Raw genomic sequence first — 26,613 nt, forward strand, 5'->3', positions numbered from 1 at the left:
ATGTATGTATGCATATTTGTATATTTATATATTTATCTATATATATGCAAACCCATTCCTTTTTAATTCTCTTTTTTATTCTTTTTTTTTTTTTTTTTTTTTTTTGTTCTTGTCAAATAGATACAAATTAAAATAAAATATTTAATATTTCATCTATTTTTTTTTTTTTTTTTTTAATGCATATATGAATACATTTAACAAAAGTATTAAATCATTTTAAATTATTCTATATACATATATGTTTGAATTACATACATCCATAAATATATATATATATATATATATATATATATATTGAACATTTTGAAATGTTTTTATATACATATATTTTTTTCTTCTTTCTTTTTTTTGAATACATTACATATATATATATATTTATTTATAACATATATGTACATTTTACTAAATTTTTTTTAATTTAATTTTTAATCATTAATAATTTTATAAGACAATTTTCATTTTCAAGATTATCTTATCAATGATTAGAATTAAATATTAAAAGCAAATACTTGTAAAAGGTTATAAGTATTTTATAATTAAAAATTAAAACAAATAATTGGGAACATAAAAAAATAAAATGAAATGAAATAAAATAAAAATGAAATTAGGAATATATACACATATATATAATAAACAAAATATATGTATGTATATATATATATATATAACAAATCAGATTATGTCAAAATAAACCAATTGATTTATTTTATTCATTTTTGCATAAATTTGAGAAGAGTGTTTTTTATTCTTCTCTTTTAATAATGACATATTTTTTCTTATAAGTACAGCATGGTCAGTAATCATAACAAGTGTATCTTTTTCATTTTGTTTATTCATATCATATAATTTGAAACCTAAAAATTCATCCACTTTAGTATTATGTATAATATTATTATCATCATTATTTGATGGTATATCTTTATCTTTATCTTTATCTTTCTCCTTCTCCTTATTATTACTTACATTGTTTTGTTTTTTTTCTATATCCTTTTTGTTATCCTTTCTTGTTTTTGCTTTTTTAAATTTCATGATTCTATGACCTTTTCCTTTTTTTTTTTGAATTTTTAATTCATTCAAATTAATCATTTTTCCAAATCCATTTTTAGTTACGAATATGATTTTATAATTTTTCATGTTTTTTTCATTATTTTCATATGATAATAAATCAACTACTTTATCATTTTTTGCAAGGCTAATACATTTATTTCCTAAAGAATTTTTCTTGGATATTTTAAAACTACTTAATGGGAATTGTATAATATAACCATTTTTGGTTCCTACTATACAATTATCATTAAAATTACAATAACTGAAATAAATATTTTTTTTATTTTTAAATAGCTTGATACCTTTTTTTTTCCTTTTTAGAAATACATCATTATTGATTACTTTCATTTTTCCATTTTCACTACATACAATTAAATATTTTTTATTTTCTTGAAATTTTGTTATACCAGTAATATTTTTAGATGAATGAATTATTTGATTAATGGGTGTACCTTTAGAATCATATGACGATAAATGTAAATCATAAACATTTAAGAGAAATGCTTTATTATAATTATCTGTTAATAATATTTTATCTCTATTTCTTACAAGAATACTTTTTTTTATTTTATAACTATTATATTCCCCTTCATTTAATAATATATCATTATTATTATTATTATTATTATTATTATTATTATTATCTTGTATATTTATATTATCATTTTTTTCTTCTTTCATATTCTTATTTATATTATCATCCATGTCATTATTTTCTTTTTGTTCATTATCCTTATATTTGTCCTCTTCATTTCCTTTTTGTAAATCATTAAATTTTAGGCGCTTATTATTTTCATTTAATTTTTCTTCATTTTCTTTTAAAATATATTTCACATTTGATAATTTTATTATATTGTTTGAGTGATTTTTTAATTTCTCATTAATTTTTATTTTTTTAATATACCCTCCATATGTAATTAATATCAGTACCTCATCATTATTATAAATATCTTTCATGCTATTATCTAAAGAATCAATATATGTATTTCTATAAGGCATCATATTATCACTATTTTGACTTTTTGGAACATAAATATTTTTATCATTATTTTTTATATTATTTGATATATCATTAGATATATATATATTTTTATGTTCATTTGTTTCTACTACATTTTTATCATTTGTTACATTATCAGTATGAGGTAGATCATGTGTATAATTGTTCTCATTTATATTATTATCATTTGTAGGTAGTGTATTATATGTATCTATGATTTGTTTATTTTTAAAACTGTTTGGATGATATTCACTATTAATATATGAATATTTATATTTTGGTGTTGATGGAATCACAAATTGTTTGTTTAAATTATGGATTCCATATTTATTTTTGATATATATTAATTCTTGTATTATAAGATTTTTAATATTATGAACATTATTTATAATTTCGTCATTTAATTTAATTTGATCCATTATTTTATTTCTTTGACTTATAAAATCGATATTTTTAATATTGATTAGTTTTTGTAATTTTATAGATAATATATATTTAATTTGTTCAGGGTTAAGTTTGAAATTATTTTTTAAATATAATTTTATTTGTTCAATATTTTGATTTTTTTGAAAAAAGGTTATAATATCAAGTATTTTATTTTGTATAATTAGATATAGGTCAATAATATTTACTTGCTTTTGTAAATTTTTATTTTTTATTTCATAATTTTTTTTAATAAATTTTATACGATTATTACACCATAATTGTATAAAAGATTTTAAAGAAAATTGTGTGTATGTATTTTCATAACCTATACAAACAAAATTACAATGATAACTAATTTGCATATTAGTATATTTAAATAAATATGATACGAAATTATGTATCTGTTCAATTTGACTATGTTTTTTTAATTCAAGTACTATTCTCATATCTTCTTTTTCACTTTCATCTCTGATTCTTAATAAGATATTATCATGTTCATTTTTTTTATCATTTAATAAATTAATAATATTTTCTATAAGTTCGTTTGGTTTTACATTTGGTGGTAAATTTTTAATAATAATTTTTTTGGTTAATTTATCTATATCTGAATTTTCTATAGATGATAAATCATTAATATGTTTTGTAATAACTTTTTTATCATTCTTTATATATTCAAAAAATACATTACTTCTTATTTCAAAATTCCCTTTACCAGTATTATATATATTTTTTAATATATCATATTTGCTTATAATAATACCACCGGTTGAAAAATCGGGTCCTTTAATAATATGAAACAATTCATCATTTGTAATGTTTTCATTTATTAAAAAATTAATACAACAATTTGCAACATCAATTAAATTATGACAAGGTATACTACTTAAAATACTCACAGCAATACCTGAACAACCATTAATTAATAATAAGGGAATTTTACTACATAATACTTTAGGTTCTCTTTCATTCCCATCAAAATTTTTTATGTATTCAACATTTTCATCATTTATTTCATCTAATAAAATATCATAACAAAAACTAGAAATTTTGGCTTCAGTATATCTCATAGCTGCAGCATTATATTCAACAGAACCAAAATTACCATAACCTTTTATCAACAAATTATTATTATGATGTTTTTGAGCTAATCTAACTAGAGCATCATATACACTCTTATCACCATGTGGATGATATTTACCAATGACCTCACCAACAATTCTAGCACATTTTTTATATCCTTTTTTATCAATACCTTTATTTATTTCATACATACTCCATATTATACGTCTTTGTACTGTTTTTAATCCATCACGATAATCACATAAACATCTATTTAATATTAAAAAATTCGCATAAGATAAAAAACTTTTTGATAATATTTCACAAATTTCAACATCATAATATTCACCTTTGATCAATTTCCGACTTTCATTTATATTATTATTTATATTATCCAATTCATCTTTTGTTATATTATTAGATCCATTAACTATATCCTCTTTTTTTTTTTCATTATTTTTTATATCACTTAATTCATATGTCTTTTCTTTCTTCTTCGCCTTCAAATCATAATGATCTTGCAAATTTTTTCTTTTCTTCTTTTCACAACACAATGATACACAACTAAACACATTGTCTTTATATGTTGAACCATTACTCTTAAAATTTAAAACAAACCCATTTGACGCATTTTTTTTTCCTATATTCCTATACCCATTTCTCTTTATTAAATAGCATTTTTTAATATTATTTTTAGCCTCGTTTTTTTTTAAAAAAAAAGGAGGGCTGCTACTATAATTCGGGACTTGTGTATTTATATAACTGATAATTTTTTCACTTTTTAAAAAAAAAAACCTCTTATTAAATTTCAATAAAAATATTAAATACAGAACAAAAACAATGGAAAATTTAAACGACATAATATTTTATATTTGTTTTGGATCCAAAAAAAAAAAAAAAAAAAAAAAAAAAAATTAAAAAAAAAAAAAAGAATTTAAAATATCAAATAATGGTATAAATCTAAAATGTAGTAACGTCACAAACATTTTCCCAATTCTTTCTTTTTTTTTTTTTTTTTTTTTTTTATGGACTAAAGAGGATAAAGATATATATAATATTATTATATATAAATTTTACATCATATGATAATGTTATACAATATATAATATATATGTATGTATAATATAATTACTAGTTTGTAATATTATATTATACAGTTTGTATAATATTCATTTAAAATAAATTTTGTCTTGATCACATTGTTCCCTTTAAAAATTTTTATTATTATTTGATCTCACAAAATATATATATATATATATATATATATTATTTTTATAATAAATTGGAAAGAAAAGATGATATAAAAATATATATGTAAATGAAAAAAGTTAATCCAATAAAAAAGGTATTTAATATTATATATAATTACACATACGATAAAATGTCAATATATATATATATATATGCAACACACAAAGTTTATATAATTAAAACATATTCTTTTTTTTTAATATAACCATTTCTCCTTGAGCATTTTCTCTTCTTTTTTTTTTTTTATTTAACAAAAAAATATATATTAACAATTTAATTATATTTCAAAAAATGTTAGCACATATATTAATTTATTTAATATCATTTGTACAATGATTTTTATATTCTTAATTATATTGTACCAATTCTTATAATAATAAAAAAAAGGGGGGAGAAAAAATAATTTTTTTAAATAAAAAGGGCATCTTTATGATATTAAAAATTACATAGAGAAAAAAAAGGCAAAAAAAAAAAAAAAAAAAAAAAAAAAAAAAAAAAAACCTATATGGAAATATTAACTCATATGTATATGTATACATATATGAAAATAATAATAATATTATTATATATTATATATATATATTATAATTTTTTCTGTTTAATCTATTTATTTTTATTTTTTTTTTTTTTTTGGGGGGGTTTTTTATTATTTAAGAAATAAAAAAATTGATAATATATAAATATATATATTTTTTCAATGATTTATATAATAACAATTTCTCATTATATATGATTAATGACTAATCTAAGGAAAAGGATAATATTTTATTATATATATTATATATATATATATATAATGAATAATTCAACCCTTATACTAATATCTTATATATATATATATATTATATATATAATATTTATATATAATTTTATATTTATTTTTATTGCATATTCAATAATTATATATTACAATATTATTATATATAATATATATTATATTTTATATTTTTTATAAAAAAAAAAAAAAAAAAAAATTTACAATATTATATATTGTAATAATATTTTATTATATATATAAATTATTTATAAAATGTTACAAAAGTAAAACCATAAAATATTCTACAAATAAAAAATATATAGAAAAAAAAAAAAAAATTACATTATTTTAAGTTTTAATATATTTATACTTTATTTTATTTTTTTTTTTTTTTTATATAATACTATTTAAAGAATATAAAAGAAAAGGAAGAAAAAATATATAATTTATATATTATAAACAAATAATATTTTTATATATTTATAAAAATATATATATAAATATATATTTTATATTATATATTATATGTAACATTTATATGGGATATATATATATTATATAATATATTATATGTTTTATTTATTTATATATTTACAATGAAGTAATTTTTATAAAAATAATATGATTACTTTATTTAATTTGTATATAATTTTCATGTTTGTTTTGATTTATATAAGAATTATTATTATATAAATGATATATATATATATATTTATATTTATATTTATTTATATAATATAAAAAGTGTTTAATCTTGAAAAAATATTTGTTGTCATTTTTAGAATGATGTATATATGATACTTGAAGTTTATTGTATTTTTTTTTTATGAATGAATATATATTTAATAGATAGATGACCAAGAAGAAAAATGTAAAAATAAGAATTGAACAGGAACTTAATATATATACATATATACATTTATATATTTATTTATTCATTTTATTTTATATATATATATTTTACATTACCGCTGAAAAAAAAAAAAAAAAAAAAAAATATACTTATATAATACATATATATATATATATATATATATATATATATATATATGTAAAGCATTTACATCCGAAAAAGCGCATATTTTGTCAATATAGGAAAAATTATTAAGGTGAAGATTTTTTGTTTTCTTGACATACTAGTTTTTATATTATTATATGAATATATATTTATATACATAAAACATATATGTATATATTTATAAATATATGTATATATGTGTGTTAATAAGATAATAAAATGGTTGATGATGAGGAATTAAGAAAATTACGCTTTCTTCTGAGTAATAAAGGAGGAAGAATAAAGTATTTTTTTTCGTATATATTTTATAAACTATTTAGCCACGTATATAATAAGAAGAATAAGAAGAGAGAAAGATTTGTGAATATACATGGAAGGACGTTTCCAAATTTTTTTTGTGATAATAAGATAAAGAGTACTAAATATACCATATTAACGTTTATACCTTTATTTTTATTTTATCAGTTTGCTGACTTTTTAAATTTATTTTATTTATGTGTATCTTTATTACAAATAATTCCTATATTTAATACAGGTTATGTATTTACATTTGTTGCTCCATTATTATTTATTATATTTATTAGTTTAATAAATGAAGTAGTAGATGATTTAAAAAGGTTTATCAAAGATTTAGAAAATAATAATGAAATATATTATTCACTTTTAGAAAATGGGAATTTCCAAAAAATATATTCCAAGGATATAAGAGTTGGAGATATAATTTTGATTAAATCAAAACAAAGAGTACCAGCTGATTGTATTTTATTAAGAAACCTAAATAAGAATGAAGAATCTAATTTTAAGGTTGAAGAAAAAAGATTTTTTAACTGTTTCAGATGGAATAAAAGTAATAATGTTTATAATAAAATAAATAAGAGTTATTATCATTTTAATAAAAATATTGATAATGAATTAATTGATGATAGATTTAACGAATCAAATAATAACTGTAGTGAAACAAGTAATAACTTATTATTTAGTGAAAATGAAAAATCACAAAAAAAAGGAAAAAAAAAACAAAAGAAAAAATTAATGTTAGGTGATAAAAATACGAATATGAATGATGATTTGAATTTTAATCCTAATGATCAAAATAATGATTTGAGTAAACAACAAAAAAAAAAGAAAAAAAGAAAAAACAAAAATAAAAATAAAAAAAAAAATATAAATATAAATGAAACAGCTAATGAAACTGCAAATTATACATATGTCAAAACAGATAAAATTGATGGAGAAACTGATTGGAAAATTAAATATCCCATTAATATATTCCAGAATTTAAAAAGACTAAAGGATTTTTTTACAATTGATATTTTATTTATATTAGAACAACCAAAAAATGATATTTATAAAATTGAAGGATCTTTTGTTATTTTTAAGTATAATCCTTATGGAGATTTTAAAACGGTTGAAAATAATAATCACAGTTTGAATGATAACCAACTTTTAAATTATTCTTTTGATATGGCAAAAGAGGATGAAGGTAGGGCTCAAGATGAAGAAGATGTCGACGATGATGATTATGATGATGATGATGATGAAGATGATGATGACGAAGACGATGATGATGAAGACGACGATGATGAAGACGACGACGATGATGAAGAAGAAGATGAAGAAGACGAAGAAGTGAATATCCCTAATAATGAACAGAATGATAAACAAAATTTAGAAGATAAAAAATCTGTAAAAATGGGTTTTGGTACACAAAATAATACATATTCATATGGAGATGATGATGAAATACAAAATGAGAAAAAAAAGAAAATGTTAGATAGAGGATATGTTAATTTAGAAGAAAAAGATACCGATTATGCATATAACAAAAAAGAAAAGAAAAAAGAAATGGTAACATTTATTGATGTTGAAAAAGGTAATAATGAACGAACTATAAATCTTAATAATAAAAAGAATAGTGTTAATACTGGTGGTGCTAGAAGTTCTTATGTAAATGATGGAAAAATGTGTAATGTATTTAATAATGAAGATAATTTTAATTTTTATAATGTTAATTATAGAAAAAAATTGAATTATGATAATTTTATATTATTTAACTCAGTAATAACAAGTTCAGATGTTATTTGTTTAGTTATATATACAGGAAGTGATACAAGAGTAAATATGAGTACACAAATTAGTAAAATAAAAAGAGGAATGATTGATGAAAAATTAAATTTAATAACTTTATTTTTATTTATTATATTAACCCTTTTCTCTATATATATGTGTTCTGTTAAATTAAATAATTTATGGTATCTAAATTTTATACGTTTTATGTTATTATTTTCATCTGTTATACCTATATCATTAAGTGTTAATTTAAATATAGCAAAAATTTATTACACCTTACTTATACAAAGAGATAAAGAAGTAGAATCAACCATAATTAAAAATAGTGGAATTATTGAAAACTTTGGAGATATTGATTATATCTTTACCGATAAAACAGGAACACTAACCGAAAATGTTATGGTTCTTAAAGTCATACATATAGGTTTTGATGTTATACATGCAGAAAATGAAAAAAATTCAATACAAGGTAATAATATGGAAAACAAACAAAAAGGCAATTATAATAAAAAGATGTTATCATATAATTTGGATGATATGAATGAAGATGTTGATGATACATCTATATATTTAGCTTCATCGAATTATTCCAAACATGATAGAAGAAATAAAAATTTAAGAAATGGAGAAATAGCTTCATTTACATACGAAATGGAAAATACAAGTAATTTAAATAATAACAACAATAATAATACAAAATTACGTAACTACACAAAATCAAATAATCAACATAATAATAATAATAGTGATAACGAATTATATGATGAGAAAAATTATAATGATGATCAACGTTCTTTGTCGAATTTTTCAGATACAAGTTATGGAGATGTACATTTAAAAAATTATAAACAAAATAATATGATATTAAATCAAAATATGGGTCAAAATAGAAATGAAAAATTAACGAAAAGTAATAATAATATGTCTTTAGAAAAGAAAAAAAAAAAAGTAGAAAAGATGGTGGATGAATTTTTAAAATATAAATCTGATCCATTAGATTATTATAATGATAATATTGATGATATTGAATATTTAAAAAGACATCGTGTTTTTCAAACATTCTTATCTTTTCTTATATGTAATAATATTAGAACCTTAACAAAAGAAAGTAGTAATAAAGAAAAAGAAAAAACTAAAAAGAAGAAAGAACGAAAAGAAAAAGATTTCCAGAAAAACCTATATTATATATTAAAAGTAAATAGAAAAAAAAAAGATATGCAGAAAAATAAAAAAGAAACTAATTCAGACAATGCTAAATCAAGTACACAAAATAAAAAAAAAAAACATTTCTCATCTAATAGTTCAGAAGATTCTGAAACTTTTTCACATTCGGATGTTAGCTATCAATGTTCTTCTCCTGACGAATTAGCTTTCTTAAAATATGCAACTAATTGTGGTTTTATCTTGAAAAAGAAAACAGCAAGCAAAATAGAAATCAAATATAAAAATATCATGTTAGAATATGATATATTATTACATATACCATTTTCTTCGGAAACTAAAAGAATGAGTATCTTTGTTAGAAATGTCAAAAATAGAAATATTTATTTTTTCATTAAAGGAGCTGATAATGTATTAATTAAAAAATGCCATGAAAAATATAAAACGTTTATATATGAAGAAAGTGATCATTTGTCAAATATAGGACTTAGAGTTTTAGTCCATGGTTGTTTAAATATTGAGGAACAATTTTTCCACAATTTCTCGGCTCTATATAATAAGAATAAGGATGTGAAGGGTCAGCTGGAGAATATTCTGGAATATGTTGAAAAGAACATTAAAGTTTTGGCAATAACAGGAGTTGAAGATAAATTGCAGGAGGTAAAAAGAGATATCAAATATATATGTATATGTATATATATATATATATTTATTTATATGTATATTTATTTATATGTTTCTTTTTATTTTTTATTTTTTTAGGGAGTTGGAAAAACCATTGAAATGCTTTATAATAGTGGAATAAAGGTTTGGGTACTTACAGGAGATAAAATTGAAACAGCCATATGTATATGCAAAAATGCTAATATTAAGAAGAAGAAGCATAATATATATATATTCAGACATGAAAATATTAAGAGTACCTCAAATTTAATTAGGGAATTTAATTCTATTTTACACAATATAGAATCTTACGTGTTATTTTTTGATAATATTATTATACAAAATTGTATTAAGTATATACCTAATGCTTTTGTGGACTTTGCAGCCAATGCACGTGCAGTGGTAATTATATAATATATATTTATTATATATATGTATCAATATATTATGTTCATTATTTTTCATATTTGTTATCATAATAAATATATAAATATTATACTAATTTTTTCGAATGTTTACACAAACATGGATTTCAAAATAAAAAAAAAAAAAAAAATTACATTTTCCTTTTTTTTTTTTTTATTTTTTTATAATAGGTTTGTTGTCGATGCAGTCCCATTGAAAAGAAAGAAATCGCAGTTTTGATCAAAACAATAAAGAAGAAAAAGATCTTGTGCATAGGAGATGGTGGTAATGATGTTGCTATGATACAGTCAGCAGATATTGGTATTGGTGTATTAGGAAAAGAAGGAAAACAAGTTGTTCATGATAGTGATATTATTGTTTCCAAGTTTAAAAATATCAAAAAATTAATTCTTTATTATGGAAATAATACCTTCTTACAAACTTCTTCTTTATGCTCCTTTTTAATTCATAGAGGATTTATATTAACATACCTGCAGTTTATTTATAGTTATATATTTTTCAGTATACCTGTGTCCATTTTTCAGGTAAAATACGGAAAAATATATATATATATATATATATATGTTTGTTTATATAACATATAATTTTCACGTATATATAAATTTATATATATATATATATATATTTATATATTTTATTATTTTTTTAGGGGTGGTTACAAATCGGATATACCACATATTATACGACTGCACCATTTTTATCATTATTGTTGGATATAAAGATAAAGAAAAATCTGATATATTTATACCCAGAAATATATAAGAACAAGAAACATAAGCGGAAGTTAGATTTAAAGTCTTTCTTTATAATTGTATGGATATCAATTTTTCAAGGAACTGTTGTTATGCTAGGGGCATTAAAATTGTTTAATGATAATTACAACAATTTGATAAATATATCTTTTTCTTCTTTAATAGTTTTAGAAATTATGAACATACATTTAGAAGTCGAGTCATGGTAAAATTTTTAAAACGTTCAACCCGAACAAAAAAAAAAAATAAATAAATAAATAATAGAATAAAAGGAATAAAATTAATGTATATAAATAAGTAAAAATATATGTGTATATAATATATATATATATATATATATATATTTATATTTTTTTTTTTTTTTTTTTAGGCATCCGTTAATGATTTCAGCAAATATTTGTTCTTTTATTGTGTATATATTCTCCATGTTTATATTGAGAAACTACTTCGATATTATGGTAAGATACAACATATTGAATATAAATACCAAATTTTTATTAAATAAAAGAAATTACATATTATAATTTATGTCTCAAAAAATTAAAATAAATTATATTTAATTTTTTATTGATGTTTTTATTTTATTTTTTTTTTTTTTTTAGCAAATTATGTCTGTCATGTTTTGGTATAAAGTCATTTTGATAGTTATCTTTGCTTGGTTACCCTTCTTTATAATTAAAAAAGTTAAAAATATTATTACCCCATCACAGTTTTTCAAACTTGCTTAGAAAAAGGGTATTACAAAGGAACATATTGGGAAGAAATGGAATAAAGAAAATTATTATGATAACTATTATGTGTTAATAAAAAAAAAAAAGAACCTGTTACACAAATATTTTGAGCAATTTTTCAATTTCTCTACATGCCTACGAAAATATAAAAAAAATAAAATAAAAAATGTATCATTTTTAATTACATTTATGAATATTTACATATATATACAATATGTTAACAATAATATAATTTTTAATATAATAACTATAAAATGAATATATATTTATATTACCAATATTAAATCATACGATGAGGAATCCAAATACAAACCAAAAACTTTTATCAGCAAACACAACATGACACTCAATGTATCTATAAAATAAAACATTTATATATATATATGTATATATGTATGTATATGTTTATTTTATTTTTTATTTTTTTATTATTTATTTAATTTTTTTTTTTTTTTTTTAAATAATTAACTATATATTTTTATTTCAAATTGTTCAAAACTTAATAACATTTTCTTGTCATTTTATTGAAGTTTTAATAAATTTTGAATTATATATTTTTTGTTTTTTTTTATTTTTTTTCATACCTAAATGCTTTGAATTGTTTATAAAATTTAAGGGGAAATAAGGACTTGCTGAATGATAATTAAAATTTTTTAAATAAGACATATTTTGATGAAATAAAACAAAGCTGTATCCTCCCTATAAAATGAAAATGAAAAAAGAAAAAAAAGAAGACATATAAATAATTCTTCCTTATATATATATTATATATATATATATATATATATAATAATGGAACTATAAAATATAAATATGTAACCATGTTATTTCAAATATATATACATTTTTGTATTACCAAAATAAACTTATTAACATTGTTTGGTGAGATAAAAATATTATCACCTATCCATGGATATTCATTTTTATATTTTTTAGAAAAAGATTTTTGTTTCATATTTTTTAGGAACATTTTTTGCTTCTTATATATTCTTATAATATTTTTTACCTCATTATCATATGTATATATTTGATTGTACACACTATTAATTATGATATTATCTCCTTTAAATAAATTATTTGTATTTTCTTTTTTATTTACATATTGTTTCATAAAATATACCCATTCATTTTTATGTTTTGAACACTTATAATCTCTCCTTAAGAATTTATGATTTTTGTCATATAAATTGCAGCATCGTTTTTTGATATTCATATCATATTCTATTTTTTTTATTAATTTTTTAAATACTCTCTTAAGTTTTTTATAATGATTTGTTGAATAAATATATGGATTTTTTTTCTTATTATTAATAATGTAGGAGTTATTATAATTCATATTATGTTCCTCATTTGTTCTTGGGTGATTAAACATATTCCTCTTACGACTATTTTTAAAATTATAATTTTTCATTTTTTGTTCCATCTCTTCTTGGTCCTTTTCTTCATCAAAAACATATACTGGTTTATGCAAATAAAAAGAACAATTTATATATCCATCATCATTTGTCTCGTCATCACTTATATCACTACTGTCGTAATAATCTGATGAAATATATGAATGTTCCATATCATTAGTATTATCTAATAAAGATACATCGTTGAGCATAGAAATATCGTGATCAGATGGGGTATTTATTATAGGTTCTTGTATATTCATTATTTCATTATATTGGCTAGATATATCACTTTTATCTTGAAACATAATAGTTTCTTTTTCCACATCTGGTAAATTAAATAATAAATGATTTTGTTCTAATTCTTCATTTTCATTGAAAATATATGATGATTTTATATTTTCCTTATTATTTTTCATATCACTAATATTAATATCATCATCTCCTTTATTTTTTTTCTTTTCTGTTTCTTTCATTTTTATTACATTTTTTTTCTTGTCTTTATCATTTTGACCTTTTTGTAAATAATTATTTTTAAAATTATTACTATAAAAAAAATATATAAAATCATTTAAAACATTTTTATTATAAGCTTCCGAATAATAGTTTGTATGTAAGGTAAATTCTCTATATACAATATGGTTAAATTCTATTGAATTTTTTTTACGATATTTTTCATATGTTATTGAATCACTATGTAACATTATTTTTTCGTTTAAAAATTTCATGATAATATTATATAAATTTATTGTTTCAGATGGTTTTGAAAAGTGTTTTAGTTTTTCTTCATGTGAATTTTCTTTAAAACATTTATAATATAATATATCTATATTTTCATTTTTATTTCCCCCATGACCTTTACCCTTGAACTTGTCACCATAAGAATTATTATCACCATAAGAATTATTATCACCATAAGAATTATTACCACCATAAATATTACTGTCACCATAAGAATTATTACCACCATAAATATTACTGTCACCATAAGAATTATTACCACCATAAATATTACTATCACCATAAGAATTATTACCACCATAAATATTATTATCACCATATGAATTATTTCTATTTAGTTCTCCCAATTCTGATTCAAACACACCAATATTACTTTCCGAAAAACTTAAATTTACCCTACTCATATTAATACTTGTATTATCAACACTATACACATTTTTATCGTTAGTACATGTATTGCTATTCATTATAGATCCACTCTCAATATATTCCCCTGGTAAATTTACATCTTGATTGTTACACTTTTCTATCATATAATTATTAGAAATATCTACTTGGTTCTCATTTACATTAATTTGATCATTGCATATGGCTTCATTGTCCTTATTATTCTTTTTGTTCTTTTCATTTTCTTTTTTATTGGATATGTTATTCAATTTTTTTTTTAATTTTTGTACCGCAATAATTCCATCTGTTTCATTAATTGCCATAACGTATTGGTGTTGTTCTAAACATTTATCTTTATCATCATATTTCCTCAATGTTTTATTCATATCATATGATGAAGGGATATGTTTTTTTTTATTTTCGTCATTTTTCTTCTTTTTCTCAATAAAAGGAACGAAAGAAGTAGTACACATTTTTGAATAATAAAATGTTTTCGGTGTTTTTATTTCTTTTCCCAATTCATAATTATTATCATTAAATACACTTTTTGAAGTATTTTTAATATTATTTTTTTTATCTTTATATATATTTTTAAAAAAATTATGAATATTGATTATATCAGAATTCTCACATTTTTGTATGTTCTTTTCAAATTTATTAATTATCATTAAATGTTTATTCAAAGTATCATCTTGTGAATCATTATTAAGATTGTTTGTATTTACATCCATAAAATAATCGATATTTTCATCAAAAATGGTATTTAAACTTTCATCCATCTGAACATCAGTGTTACTATTATTATTAATATTATTATTATTTTTATTGTTTTTTTTATTATTGTTTTTTTTTTTATTATTATTTTTTTTATTATTTTTGTTTTTATAATCCTGTTCCTCCATTTGATTCATAGAACTATTATCAGTATTAAAAAGATTAGCAATTTTTATATTTTCTATATTATTATTTTTTTCATCCTCAAAATTTACAACTAGGACATTATTATTAAATATATTAATTGCATCCCAGTGAGATGATATACTTTTATATTTTTTTATTAAATTACCATTTTTTTTTAGGTCTGTTCCTTTTTCTAAATTATTTTCTGAGAATTCGTTATATTTATTATTTTTATTATGAAGATCTTCTTTCATATAAACATTTTCTCTGTTTATATATCTTTCTAGGTTGAAAATTTCTATTTCTTGTCTTGGATTATCTAAAGATATGACATTATGTAAGGTGTTGATAGAATGTGATGTATATAATTTAAAAAAATGACAAATGATTTTTATATCTTTAATATAACATATACTACCTAAAAAGGAAAAAGGATTTATATGATATCCTTGAAATCTTAAAAAATGAAATATTGATCTAAAACATTTTGATAATGAACATTTATGAAATATTGAATCTAACACTTCAATATCATCTGCATATAAAAATTGCAAAAGATTTTCATCCACTTTAATATAATTTAAATAATTAATTGTTTTAAGAAATAAGGTAGGAAAATATTTTAATGCAAATAAATAAATGACTCTTATGATTTGTATAAGTGGATATACAAAACACGAGAAAATAAAATAAGTATATTTAGTTGTAAATATAACATTTTGAATATATTCAATTTTATATATGTCATTTTTTTTCTCCTTTATTATATTATATAAATTTTTATTCTTTCTTTTTATATATTCATTTTTCAGTCTTAATATAAATCCATTAATACTTGAATGAAATTCAAAATGTGCATTTCTATTAAAATTATAATTTATATAATATTCTTCATATTTGTTGGTCTTATGTATTTCGGATTTTATACTCATATTATTAATATTAAAATAGGAAGAGTCATTATATATACAGATGTGTACATCTGATATTTTTTTACTTTTATATATATTAAATGATCTATTGTTATTTTCATTTGGTTCTGAATCCTTATAAAATGTATTATTATTTAACTTACATATATTTTTATTATATATATCATAATCATGATTCATCTGATTATATTTTTTATTATATTTTTTATTATATTTCGCATAATTTAATTTATTCTTTTCCTTCTTATGTAATCCGAAGGGATAACACCTATTGTTAATAAATAAGTATGGATCATATATATCTAAATTGTTATTCCATTCAAACATATTATAATTTGAACATTTAGACAAATAATTATTCATATTATTATAAATAAATATATGTTCTTTATGAAATATATCTATATATAATTTATAAGTATCATGAAATAAGGGGATATTATTATTATTGGATTTTAAAGAAGAAGTACATTTGTTTATATGACAATATGGTTCTTCTTTAGTTGCAATGTATAAATCATTTATGTTTTGTTTCATAGTTTTTTTAAAACGATTATAACTTTTTAAATGTTTTAATTTAAGGGAATATATAGTATCACTTTTGTAAAAATCATCATCTGTAGATAAATAAATATATTCATCATAAATTTCATCATTATTTTTTATTTTATTATTATTATCATCATATTCTATATCAACATTCATATTATTTACATTTTGATCTTCATAAGGAGCAAGAACATCAACATTTCCATGCTCATCATTTGTAATAACATCATTTTTTCTATTATTATTAGAATAAGTATTTGCTTTCATTTTTTTGTTTATAGATTTCTGTGCGTTTTTTACTTTTAACATTCTTTTAACAATATATTTATATATTCTATAATTAAAAGGTAAATGTGAAAAAAGACTATGTAAATTTGCATAAATTTTTATATTATCACATATATTTACGCAATCTAATGGTTCCATCAAATAACGAACAGTACTTAATTTTGTATTTTTGCCTATCATTAAATCAAAAATTGGATCTTCATTATATGTAATATTATAATTCATATTGTTTGTATCTATATGATGATTCTTCTTTTTCATATATTTAATTTTGTTTATTTTATAATATCTTAATATGTTATATCCTAATATATTTTTTTTTAAACAACTTCTATTAAATATGTTCAGTTTAGTATTTTGCATATTTATTTCTTCTATGGCATGTGGTCTTAAATACATTTTTTTTACATAACGTCCTTTTGTTTTATTATAAAGATAAATATTATTTATATTATTATTGTCATTTACTATTTTTTTTTTTTTTTCCTTCTTTGATTTTTTCTTTATATTATCATTCTGTACGTTTAGATTTGAATTTGCTATAGTTTGGTCCATTCTATCAAATATATTATTTATGTTCTTTATCAAAAAAAACTGATTATTTTGTTTCACTACATTATCTATCATTATGGAATATAAAAATGATTTAAAATATCTTCGAATATTTTTATATGTTTTAACTTTCTTTTTTTTCATATATCCACATTGTTGTTCATAGCTATGTGGTTCATTATATAATATGCTATCTCTCCTTTTCATAAATATTTCATCATACAAATTAAAGATAATCATTTTATTAAAATCAAACTCATTAGTTTTTATTATATTTTTGGTATTTTTTATCCATCTCATAAAATATTTATATATATGAAATATATTTACTTTGTATTTTTCTTTATCACTATAAAATAAATTTTGTAACTTTACAAGATGATGATAAAATGAAGATCTTTTTGGTATGTTTCTAGGATAACCTTTATTCCTTCCTTTTTCTTCAATAATATGTGCATTACTTTGTATATATTTTTTTTTTTTTTTCTGATCCTCTTTACACATAACCATTTTATTATCAAATAGGAACATACTATTCTCCATACTTAATATGTTTCTAAAAAATTCATAATAATTAACAATTTTGATTTTTTTTTTTTTTTTTTTTTTTTCCCACCCCCCTTTGATAGGATAATATTTGTTGTTCTCTTTTCTATTTTTTAATGAATATTTAAAAAACTTTTGATATATTCCCTTTGCTAAATTATGATTTATAAAAACTGTATTTACGTAATCAGAATTTTTATGAATCATATGTGTGATCCATTTCCAATAATATAAAACAAATAAACAGTTTGGATCCTTTATTACATTTTTAAATATCATATAATATTTGAAAAAATTGGCTATAAAATGTATAATTAATTTTGGTGATATATTATATGTATACTTATTTATACTTGAATTATTTATATAGTATAATTGGTTGGTTTGGTTTGTATCTTTTGATATATATTTTTTTTTCATATTTATTATACGATCACAATTTAATATTCTACATATTATGGTATTATCAGTAAATTCATAATTACCCTTATAAATTTGATTTATAAAATCTTCAATAATATTATATTTTTGTTCATATAAAAAGTAGTGAGTTTTTATATTTTTCATTAAAATATTAGCTGAGTTTTTGAAATAATTGAATACATATGATTCAATAGTTTTTGTTTTATTTAAATGAAAAAGGATATGTACATAGCATGTAAGCAAAGAGAAAATATTATTCTCATGAAAATTAATATTACTATGTATTGGATTTATATGTCTGTATACATTTATTGTTTCACTTATATTGACATTTATATTACTTACATCATTTACTTTTGTATTTCTCTTGACATATAAAACCATTACATTATTAGACAGATTATTCTCATCCATAATGTAAAAATTTTTAAAATAATTATCTAGATAATTGTAATATTTATTTTGAATTAATTTTACAGTACTTTCAAAATTGATAAGAAAAAAAGAAACATTCAATACTACAATGTGGAACATCATATTTTTTGCATATGAAAATATATAACTATGTATATAATCACTTTGATGATAAGACATTTTAATTATATTAATAATAGTATTAAATAAATCATTCATTTTTATATTTATCTTTGTTTTAATATTATTTATATGGAAAATATTTTCTAATACATGTTTTAAATATTTATATCCAAACTTGATAATATAATTTAAATGATATTGCATTTCTACTAAATTTTTATTAGAAGGAACTTTGAAAACATTCTTACGATGAAAAATTATGGTATCTTTATACATGATACATCTACATGCTTCAATGTTACAACAATTTGCTTTATATTTTGCTCGATATATAGTACTAAACATTAGCAACATAAGATAAAAAATTTTGATTTTATATATAATGTGTTTTTTTTTCTTTATATATTTATTTCGATAAAAACAAGAAAAATGTCTTGAATCTATATGATCTCTCTTATTTATTATAACAAAAAAATATTCAAACATATTTAATAATTGTTTCAAACATTTCAAATAAATATATATATCATGTTTTAATTGATAATATAAAAATAATATTTGATATATATTCCAAGTATAATTCATCAAATATTTTAGCATATCTGCTAAATGTTCAAAATGATGAAAACATTGAATTAATATATAATATTCATATAAAATATATTTAAAGTATTCCTCTTCGTATTTTTTTGAATAAATTAAATGTACTAGTTTAATTTTTGTGGATTCATTCTTTTCATAAATTTCTTCATTTTCACTATCTTCTAAAATATTACTATTAATATTATTATTATATTTATTACTATTATATTCATTATTGTTATATTTATTACTATTATATTTATTATTATTATATTTATTATTATTATATTTATTATGATTGTTTAGAAATTTATAATATTCTTTAGCTTCATGATAATCTTCATTTATATTTATAAATTCGGTAAGAAGATTATAATCAAAATTCATAAACTTTTTTTTATATAATATTTTCTGTTTTTCTAAAATATCTTCATTTTCACATACGTTGCTTTCTTTTTTATTATTTGAATTATCATTGTATAATACATCGTTTTCTTTATTTGTTAAATTAATTTCTTTTTTTTCATTTAAACCATTATTTGTTTTATAATAATAAATATTATCTCTTTGATATAAATGTCTTAGTATATATTTAGATTTATATTTTTCCATATTATATAAAAATACATTGCTATAAATATTCCCTCTTATATTCTTTTGTTCTTTATTTTTTATATTTGAATTACACTCAAAATAATGTTCCAACCCCGATGAATTACCTACCTCTTTAATTCTATGAATTATATTACATAATGACAAATAATTCAAATTCCAGTTAAAATAATTTAAATTATGAGGATAATAAGATATATTATAATTTACTTTCATAATATTTTTAAGTTCATTTATATATTTATATATTTCCATATCAACATTTTTATTAATACCTATTTCACTGGTATTAAATAATAAATCCATGCAACAATATTCGTTCGGTTTAATACTTATAAACTTCCTGTTATTTTCATTAATTTGGATATCCTTTAAAATAGAATCCGATAAAATTATTCTTACTCTTTTGATCGATTCGAGGATTTTTTTTTTTTCCACATTATTTTTTTTGTCATTATTATTTTCGTCATTTTCGTCATTTTCGTTATTTTCGTTATTTTCGTTATTTTTGTTATTTTCTTTATTTTCTTTATTTTCATTATTTTCTTTATCTTTATTATTTTCTTTATCTTCATTATTTTCTTTATTTTCTTTATCTTCATTATATATTTTCTCCATATCTCCCTTGTGATATATCAAATTCTCAAAAAGCTCCTCTTCATCTTTATATGATGATATAAGCCCATTATTCCGATATCTCTCAAAATCTTTTTTCAAAAAATCAAGGGAGGAATATTTTTTGCATTGAGAAAATAAAGTGAAAATAGTAGGAATTGGAACAAAATAATAAGTATACTTTTCTTTTGATGATTCAAAATATATATGAGAAAATTTATTTATTTTATTATCCCATATACTATTATTCTTATTTTTGTTTTGTTTTTCTAATAAACCTTTTATATTTTCTTTATCAGAATCAAAACAAATTAAGGTATCACATATTTTATTATCACATGAATCGTTAAATAAAAAGTCCTCCAATAAATTCTCATGATAATATTTGGAATTTTTATTTATATATTTTAATAATTTGTTATCTTCTGTAGCTTCTTTTAACATCTCTTCATAATAATCATACATATTTGTATTTGTATATGTATTTGTATTTTCATCAACAACATTTAATATATCATTATTATAATGTTCTACAGTTTGGATTTCTCCCTCATTCATATTTTCACTAGCATATGAATAATTTATATTTTCGACCATATTAATACTATTCAATTGATCATATATATAATTTCCATTTGTTATATTTTGATTAACATATACATTGTTATCGCAAATATTATTGTCTGTATCATTTAAATTTGATATTTTGAAGCGTTTTTGTAGATGTTCCTCCTCATCTATTATATATGATATTTTTCTTTTTACTACTGTTTTCATATTTGTATTTTTTGATTTTTCTTTTTTTTTTTTTTGTCTTTTTACCAATTTTTTAATTTTCTTTTTCACAATATGATCACTATCGTATATACCTTGTGATGAATCAACATTTTTTTTAGTAATAGGAGTATTTTTCTTTTTCTTGATTTTCTTTGCTTTATTATTTTTTTCAATTTCTTTTTTTTTTTTTTTATTTTTTGAAGAAAAAGAAAATGTCTGTGGTTCCTTAAAATGTACATTAAACATATTTGTACCATCTTGAAGATGACATGAATAATGGTTATTCAAATGGAAACTTTCAAAATTATTTTTAATAAACATATTTTCATAACAAAAGAAATCATTTGTAAACATAGGATAATATAGTTTACATGCTATTAGAACACAGCCTGTTGCTAAATTATAAAAATGATTTCTTGAGAAACAAATAGATGAAGAAATATTATAAAATGTATAATAAAATTTCTGTTTATAAAAATAATTAATTTTATTATATATTTTATAATTAACAGTTATATTATCTGACATAAAATATTTCTTATTTATTATATAAAATTTTTTAATATAATATTCTTTTTTCATTAAAAATAAAATATATTTATTTATAGGATTAATTAATGATATAGCCTTATGCTTTGCACCCAAACATTTAAAACAGTCTTTATAAATTTTCTCATAATTATAAAAATTATTAAATTCTATATGCATGTCATCATATTTATTAGTATATACATTAAGAAGAAATTTAGAAAAACGATATTTAAATAAGACAATATTCAATATTTTTATAGCATACATTTGTATAGCAATTGGAAGTTGAAATTTATATATTAAATCATTTATTAATGAATATAAATTATTTACCAATATACAATTAAAATTTTCTAAATATTTCATTGTTTCTTTATTTAACATAGAATTAATCGTCTTAATTGAAAAGGGAAATTTTTTCAATTTTTTTGAAAATATAACTTCGTATAAAATATCTTTTTTTCTTACTTCACCATGGACATCATCATCATCATTATTATTATTATTATTATCATTATCAATATAATCATCTTCATTATCATTATAATCATCTTTATTATAATCATCATTATCATTATTTTCATCATTATAATTATCATCTTCATCGTCATATATTTTATCCATTTTTTTTTCTATGTAATACTTATTAATATGCTCATAATTATGAATACATATGAAAGGTGTACCATGCTTTAAATTTCTAATAAAATAAAACTTTTTTATCTCAGAAAAATGTGGATTTCTTAGAGGAAACGAAATCACCCCATTATCTTTAAACTGCTTGAAAAATGATTCAGAAATATTATAAAAAATTTTATATAAACCAAAATTATCCGCATTAATATAATTTTTAATATGATGTGGCAAACAATATATATTTAATCTTTTAAAACAATAAAAAATTATATAAAATAATAAATCGAATGAAAAATTATAATAAAATTTACAATTTTCATAATCAATTAACAATGCTTTATAACGTGGTAAAAAATAATTTATATATTCTTTATATATATGTTTAATGGTTAATGTTCGATATCGTTTTTTATCTGATATATATAATACTTTTTTATATATATTATCAAATATAAATGAATCCATTAAATATTTATTTTCTATATATATATTTTCTTTATAAGATGATGTGAAAAAAGGGTCATCTTGGGGTTTCTCTAATCTCATACATTCTTCAACAAATTTACAAATTCTCGTAAATTTCTCCTTTTTAGTTTTTAAACCATTATAATAATAATCTTTCTCAATTTTCCACTTTTTCAATTTTTTTAATTTATTTACATATTCTAATTTTTTATATATATTATTATCAAAATCTATTTTATTCAACACAGGCTTCTTATTGTTTATATCATCAGTGCATATATTTATCTCTTCTTCAATATTACTGTTGGGTAATTTTTCATAATTATCCATATCTTTATCGCTCAATATATGTTCATTATATGTTAAATTATTTAGTTCAAGATAATCTTCATTGTGTTCAATATTATATTCCTTTTTGTATTCTGAATTATCTTCATTATATAAAGAATGATTAATATTTATATCATAATTATTTGTATTATCAACATGGCTTATATTATCAACATGACTTATATTATCATCATTCATACTATTATCCATACCATTTAAACTCTCCAAAATCATTTCTATCTTATCTTGAGATGCTAAATCATTTATATTTAAACTAGAAATATCTGATACAATTGAGTGTCTCATTCTTTCCCCATCAGAAGATGAATTTATAGGTAGTACAAAATTGTTTGTTACCCCTTTTTCATTACTCATATTTCTTTTTATCTGCATATACTTTTTATAATTATCTAATATATTTTTTAAAACATCTTCTTTATTATCAAGAGATATAATATTTTGTGCTTCATTACCTTTATTTTTTTCTACATAAAGGTTCACATTGCTTTTATTATATTCATCAGTATTCATATAATCCTTATATTCCAGTTCTCTAATATTTTTAATATAATCTGCATGTTTAGTTAAATCAAATGCTTTATATTCTATCTCTTCATCGATATTATTTATATTATTATTATTATTATTATTACTATTTTTTTGTTCTTGTTTCATTTTTATATTCATTAAATCATCATGCAAATTATGATCATATGGTTTATTATTATAGTCCACTGTTTGATTATTATCATTTTGTTCACATTTCAATTTAAGATAATTATTATCATAATTGAAATTATCCACTTGGTTTGTATTTCCCTCTTCATTACCATTATGTATTAATGTAACATTCTGGTAAGTACTATTTTTTTTTTTATTTTTTTTTTTTATTTTTTTTTTTTCTTCTTTTTCAATTGCTTTGTATATTAAATAATCATATTCCCCTTTAAATGTTTTTAGTATATCATAAAATGATAAAAATTGGATATCACATTTTTTATTTAACTCTTCTCGAAAATAATACAAGAAATCGTGTTCATAGATTAACCATAAGACTTCATTATAATTAGTCGATCTATTCATAAAGTAGCTAGTCATATATCTATCAATAGGTTTGGACAAATTACGTGCATATAAAATTTTATTGATAAAATATTTTGAATAAAAATGATATATACGTTCACAATCTAGATCATTATCATTATATTTAGAAGTCTTTTCATCATTTAATAAATTATTATTATAAGGATTATCATTAGTTGTAAACACATTGTTATTATTATGTTCATTTATATTATTATTATGTTCACTTATATTATTATTATTTTCATTTATATTATTATTCTCTTGAATATCATGGTCATATGATATTACATTATTTGTATAATCATCTTGCTTTGGATCCTCAAAAGAATTAAAACTTAAAAGATGTTCTGTTCCTTGTGATATATTATTTATATCATTATCAATCGTATTTAAATAATAATTAGATGTATCCTTCATGTTTTGTTCCATAAATAATGGATTTATTTTTTTGTTGACATTATTAATATTATCATCTGCTTTTACATTTTTGTTCATAGTTTTTATAAGTTGATTAAATTTATGAAAATTTTCTTTATGTTGTTTATCATTATCTAATAAGGTTGTTTTTTTATATAATCTAGATAACCTTATATTATACTGTCTTCCTATTTCACTTTTTTTTGGATAGAAAGAGGACATATTGATTACATGATTAATATAATCTTTTTGTATATCAAAATAATAAGATATTTTACTTAAACTCATTTTTTCAATTACAGTTTTTATTTCTTTAGATACATTTTCATCATTTTGAATATTTTGGAAAGTATCAATAATTTTTTTATTTGTTATAACTTCATATACAAATTTTAAAGAATCATGAAAGGTACCAAATGGTACATAAATATTCATATTTTCTATATTTTTCTCTAATAAATAAAACCATATTTTTTTTATTTCATCATATATAAATATAGGAAAGTTATGTGCTGTAATAAGGGTTTCAATAAAATTTATTAACACATTTTGATAGGTTATAAAAAATTCATCATTTTCTTTAAATACATATTTCTTTATATTATTACTTAAATGTTCATCTTTATATAATTTTTTTATAATATAATATATATCCTTCTCAACATATTCATCATCTTCAATTTCATCAAATTCAAGATCAAAATTATCTTCATATTGTTCTATAACGATTTCACATACGTAATTACATTCATTGCAAACATACTGTCCTTCTTCAATTCTGAAACTAACACCTCCACACTCAACACATTTATTTCTATTATCCATTTTGTTATATATTACTCAAGCATTTTTAAATAAATAAAATTAAAACAAAAAAAAAAAAAAAAAATGAAAAACATATATATAATATATATTATATGTATATCACTGTGCTTCACAAAATTCATATGTA

General features: G+C 19.2%; 3 protein-coding genes across 3 annotated transcripts; 1 reads left to right on the forward strand and 2 right to left on the reverse strand.

The window, feature by feature from the left end:
- Positions 1-672: 672 nt before the first annotated feature.
- PADL01_1223900 (DNA gyrase subunit A) lies at positions 673-4,392 on the reverse strand (the record flags this gene model as incomplete). The annotated part of the gene is made up of 1 exon (XM_028683198.1): positions 673-4,392. The coding sequence occupies one exon, from the start codon at positions 4,390-4,392 to the stop codon at positions 673-675; it is 3,720 nt and encodes a 1,239-aa protein (XP_028539400.1).
- Positions 4,393-6,777: 2,385 nt separating this feature from the next.
- Positions 6,778-12,358, forward strand: PADL01_1224000 (phospholipid-transporting ATPase, putative; the record flags this gene model as incomplete). Its single annotated transcript, XM_028683199.1, has 6 exons — positions 6,778-10,449; positions 10,552-10,854; positions 11,049-11,402; positions 11,528-11,835; positions 12,001-12,088; positions 12,233-12,358. 6 exons carry the CDS (start codon positions 6,778-6,780, stop codon positions 12,356-12,358), a joined length of 4,851 nt encoding a protein of 1,616 aa, XP_028539401.1.
- A 96-nt stretch (positions 12,359-12,454) lies between these two features.
- PADL01_1224100 (conserved Plasmodium protein, unknown function) lies at positions 12,455-26,486 on the reverse strand (the record flags this gene model as incomplete). Its single annotated transcript, XM_028683200.1, has 4 exons — positions 12,455-12,496; positions 12,637-12,716; positions 12,946-13,060; positions 13,218-26,486. 4 exons carry the CDS (start codon positions 26,484-26,486, stop codon positions 12,455-12,457), a joined length of 13,506 nt encoding a protein of 4,501 aa, XP_028539402.1.
- Between the last annotated feature and the right edge of the window lie 127 nt (positions 26,487-26,613).

The sequence above is a fragment of the Plasmodium sp. gorilla clade G2 genome (genome assembly GCF_900097015.1).
Source record: "Plasmodium sp. gorilla clade G2 genome assembly, chromosome: 12".
Taxonomy (NCBI): domain Eukaryota; phylum Apicomplexa; class Aconoidasida; order Haemosporida; family Plasmodiidae; genus Plasmodium; species Plasmodium adleri (nom. inval.).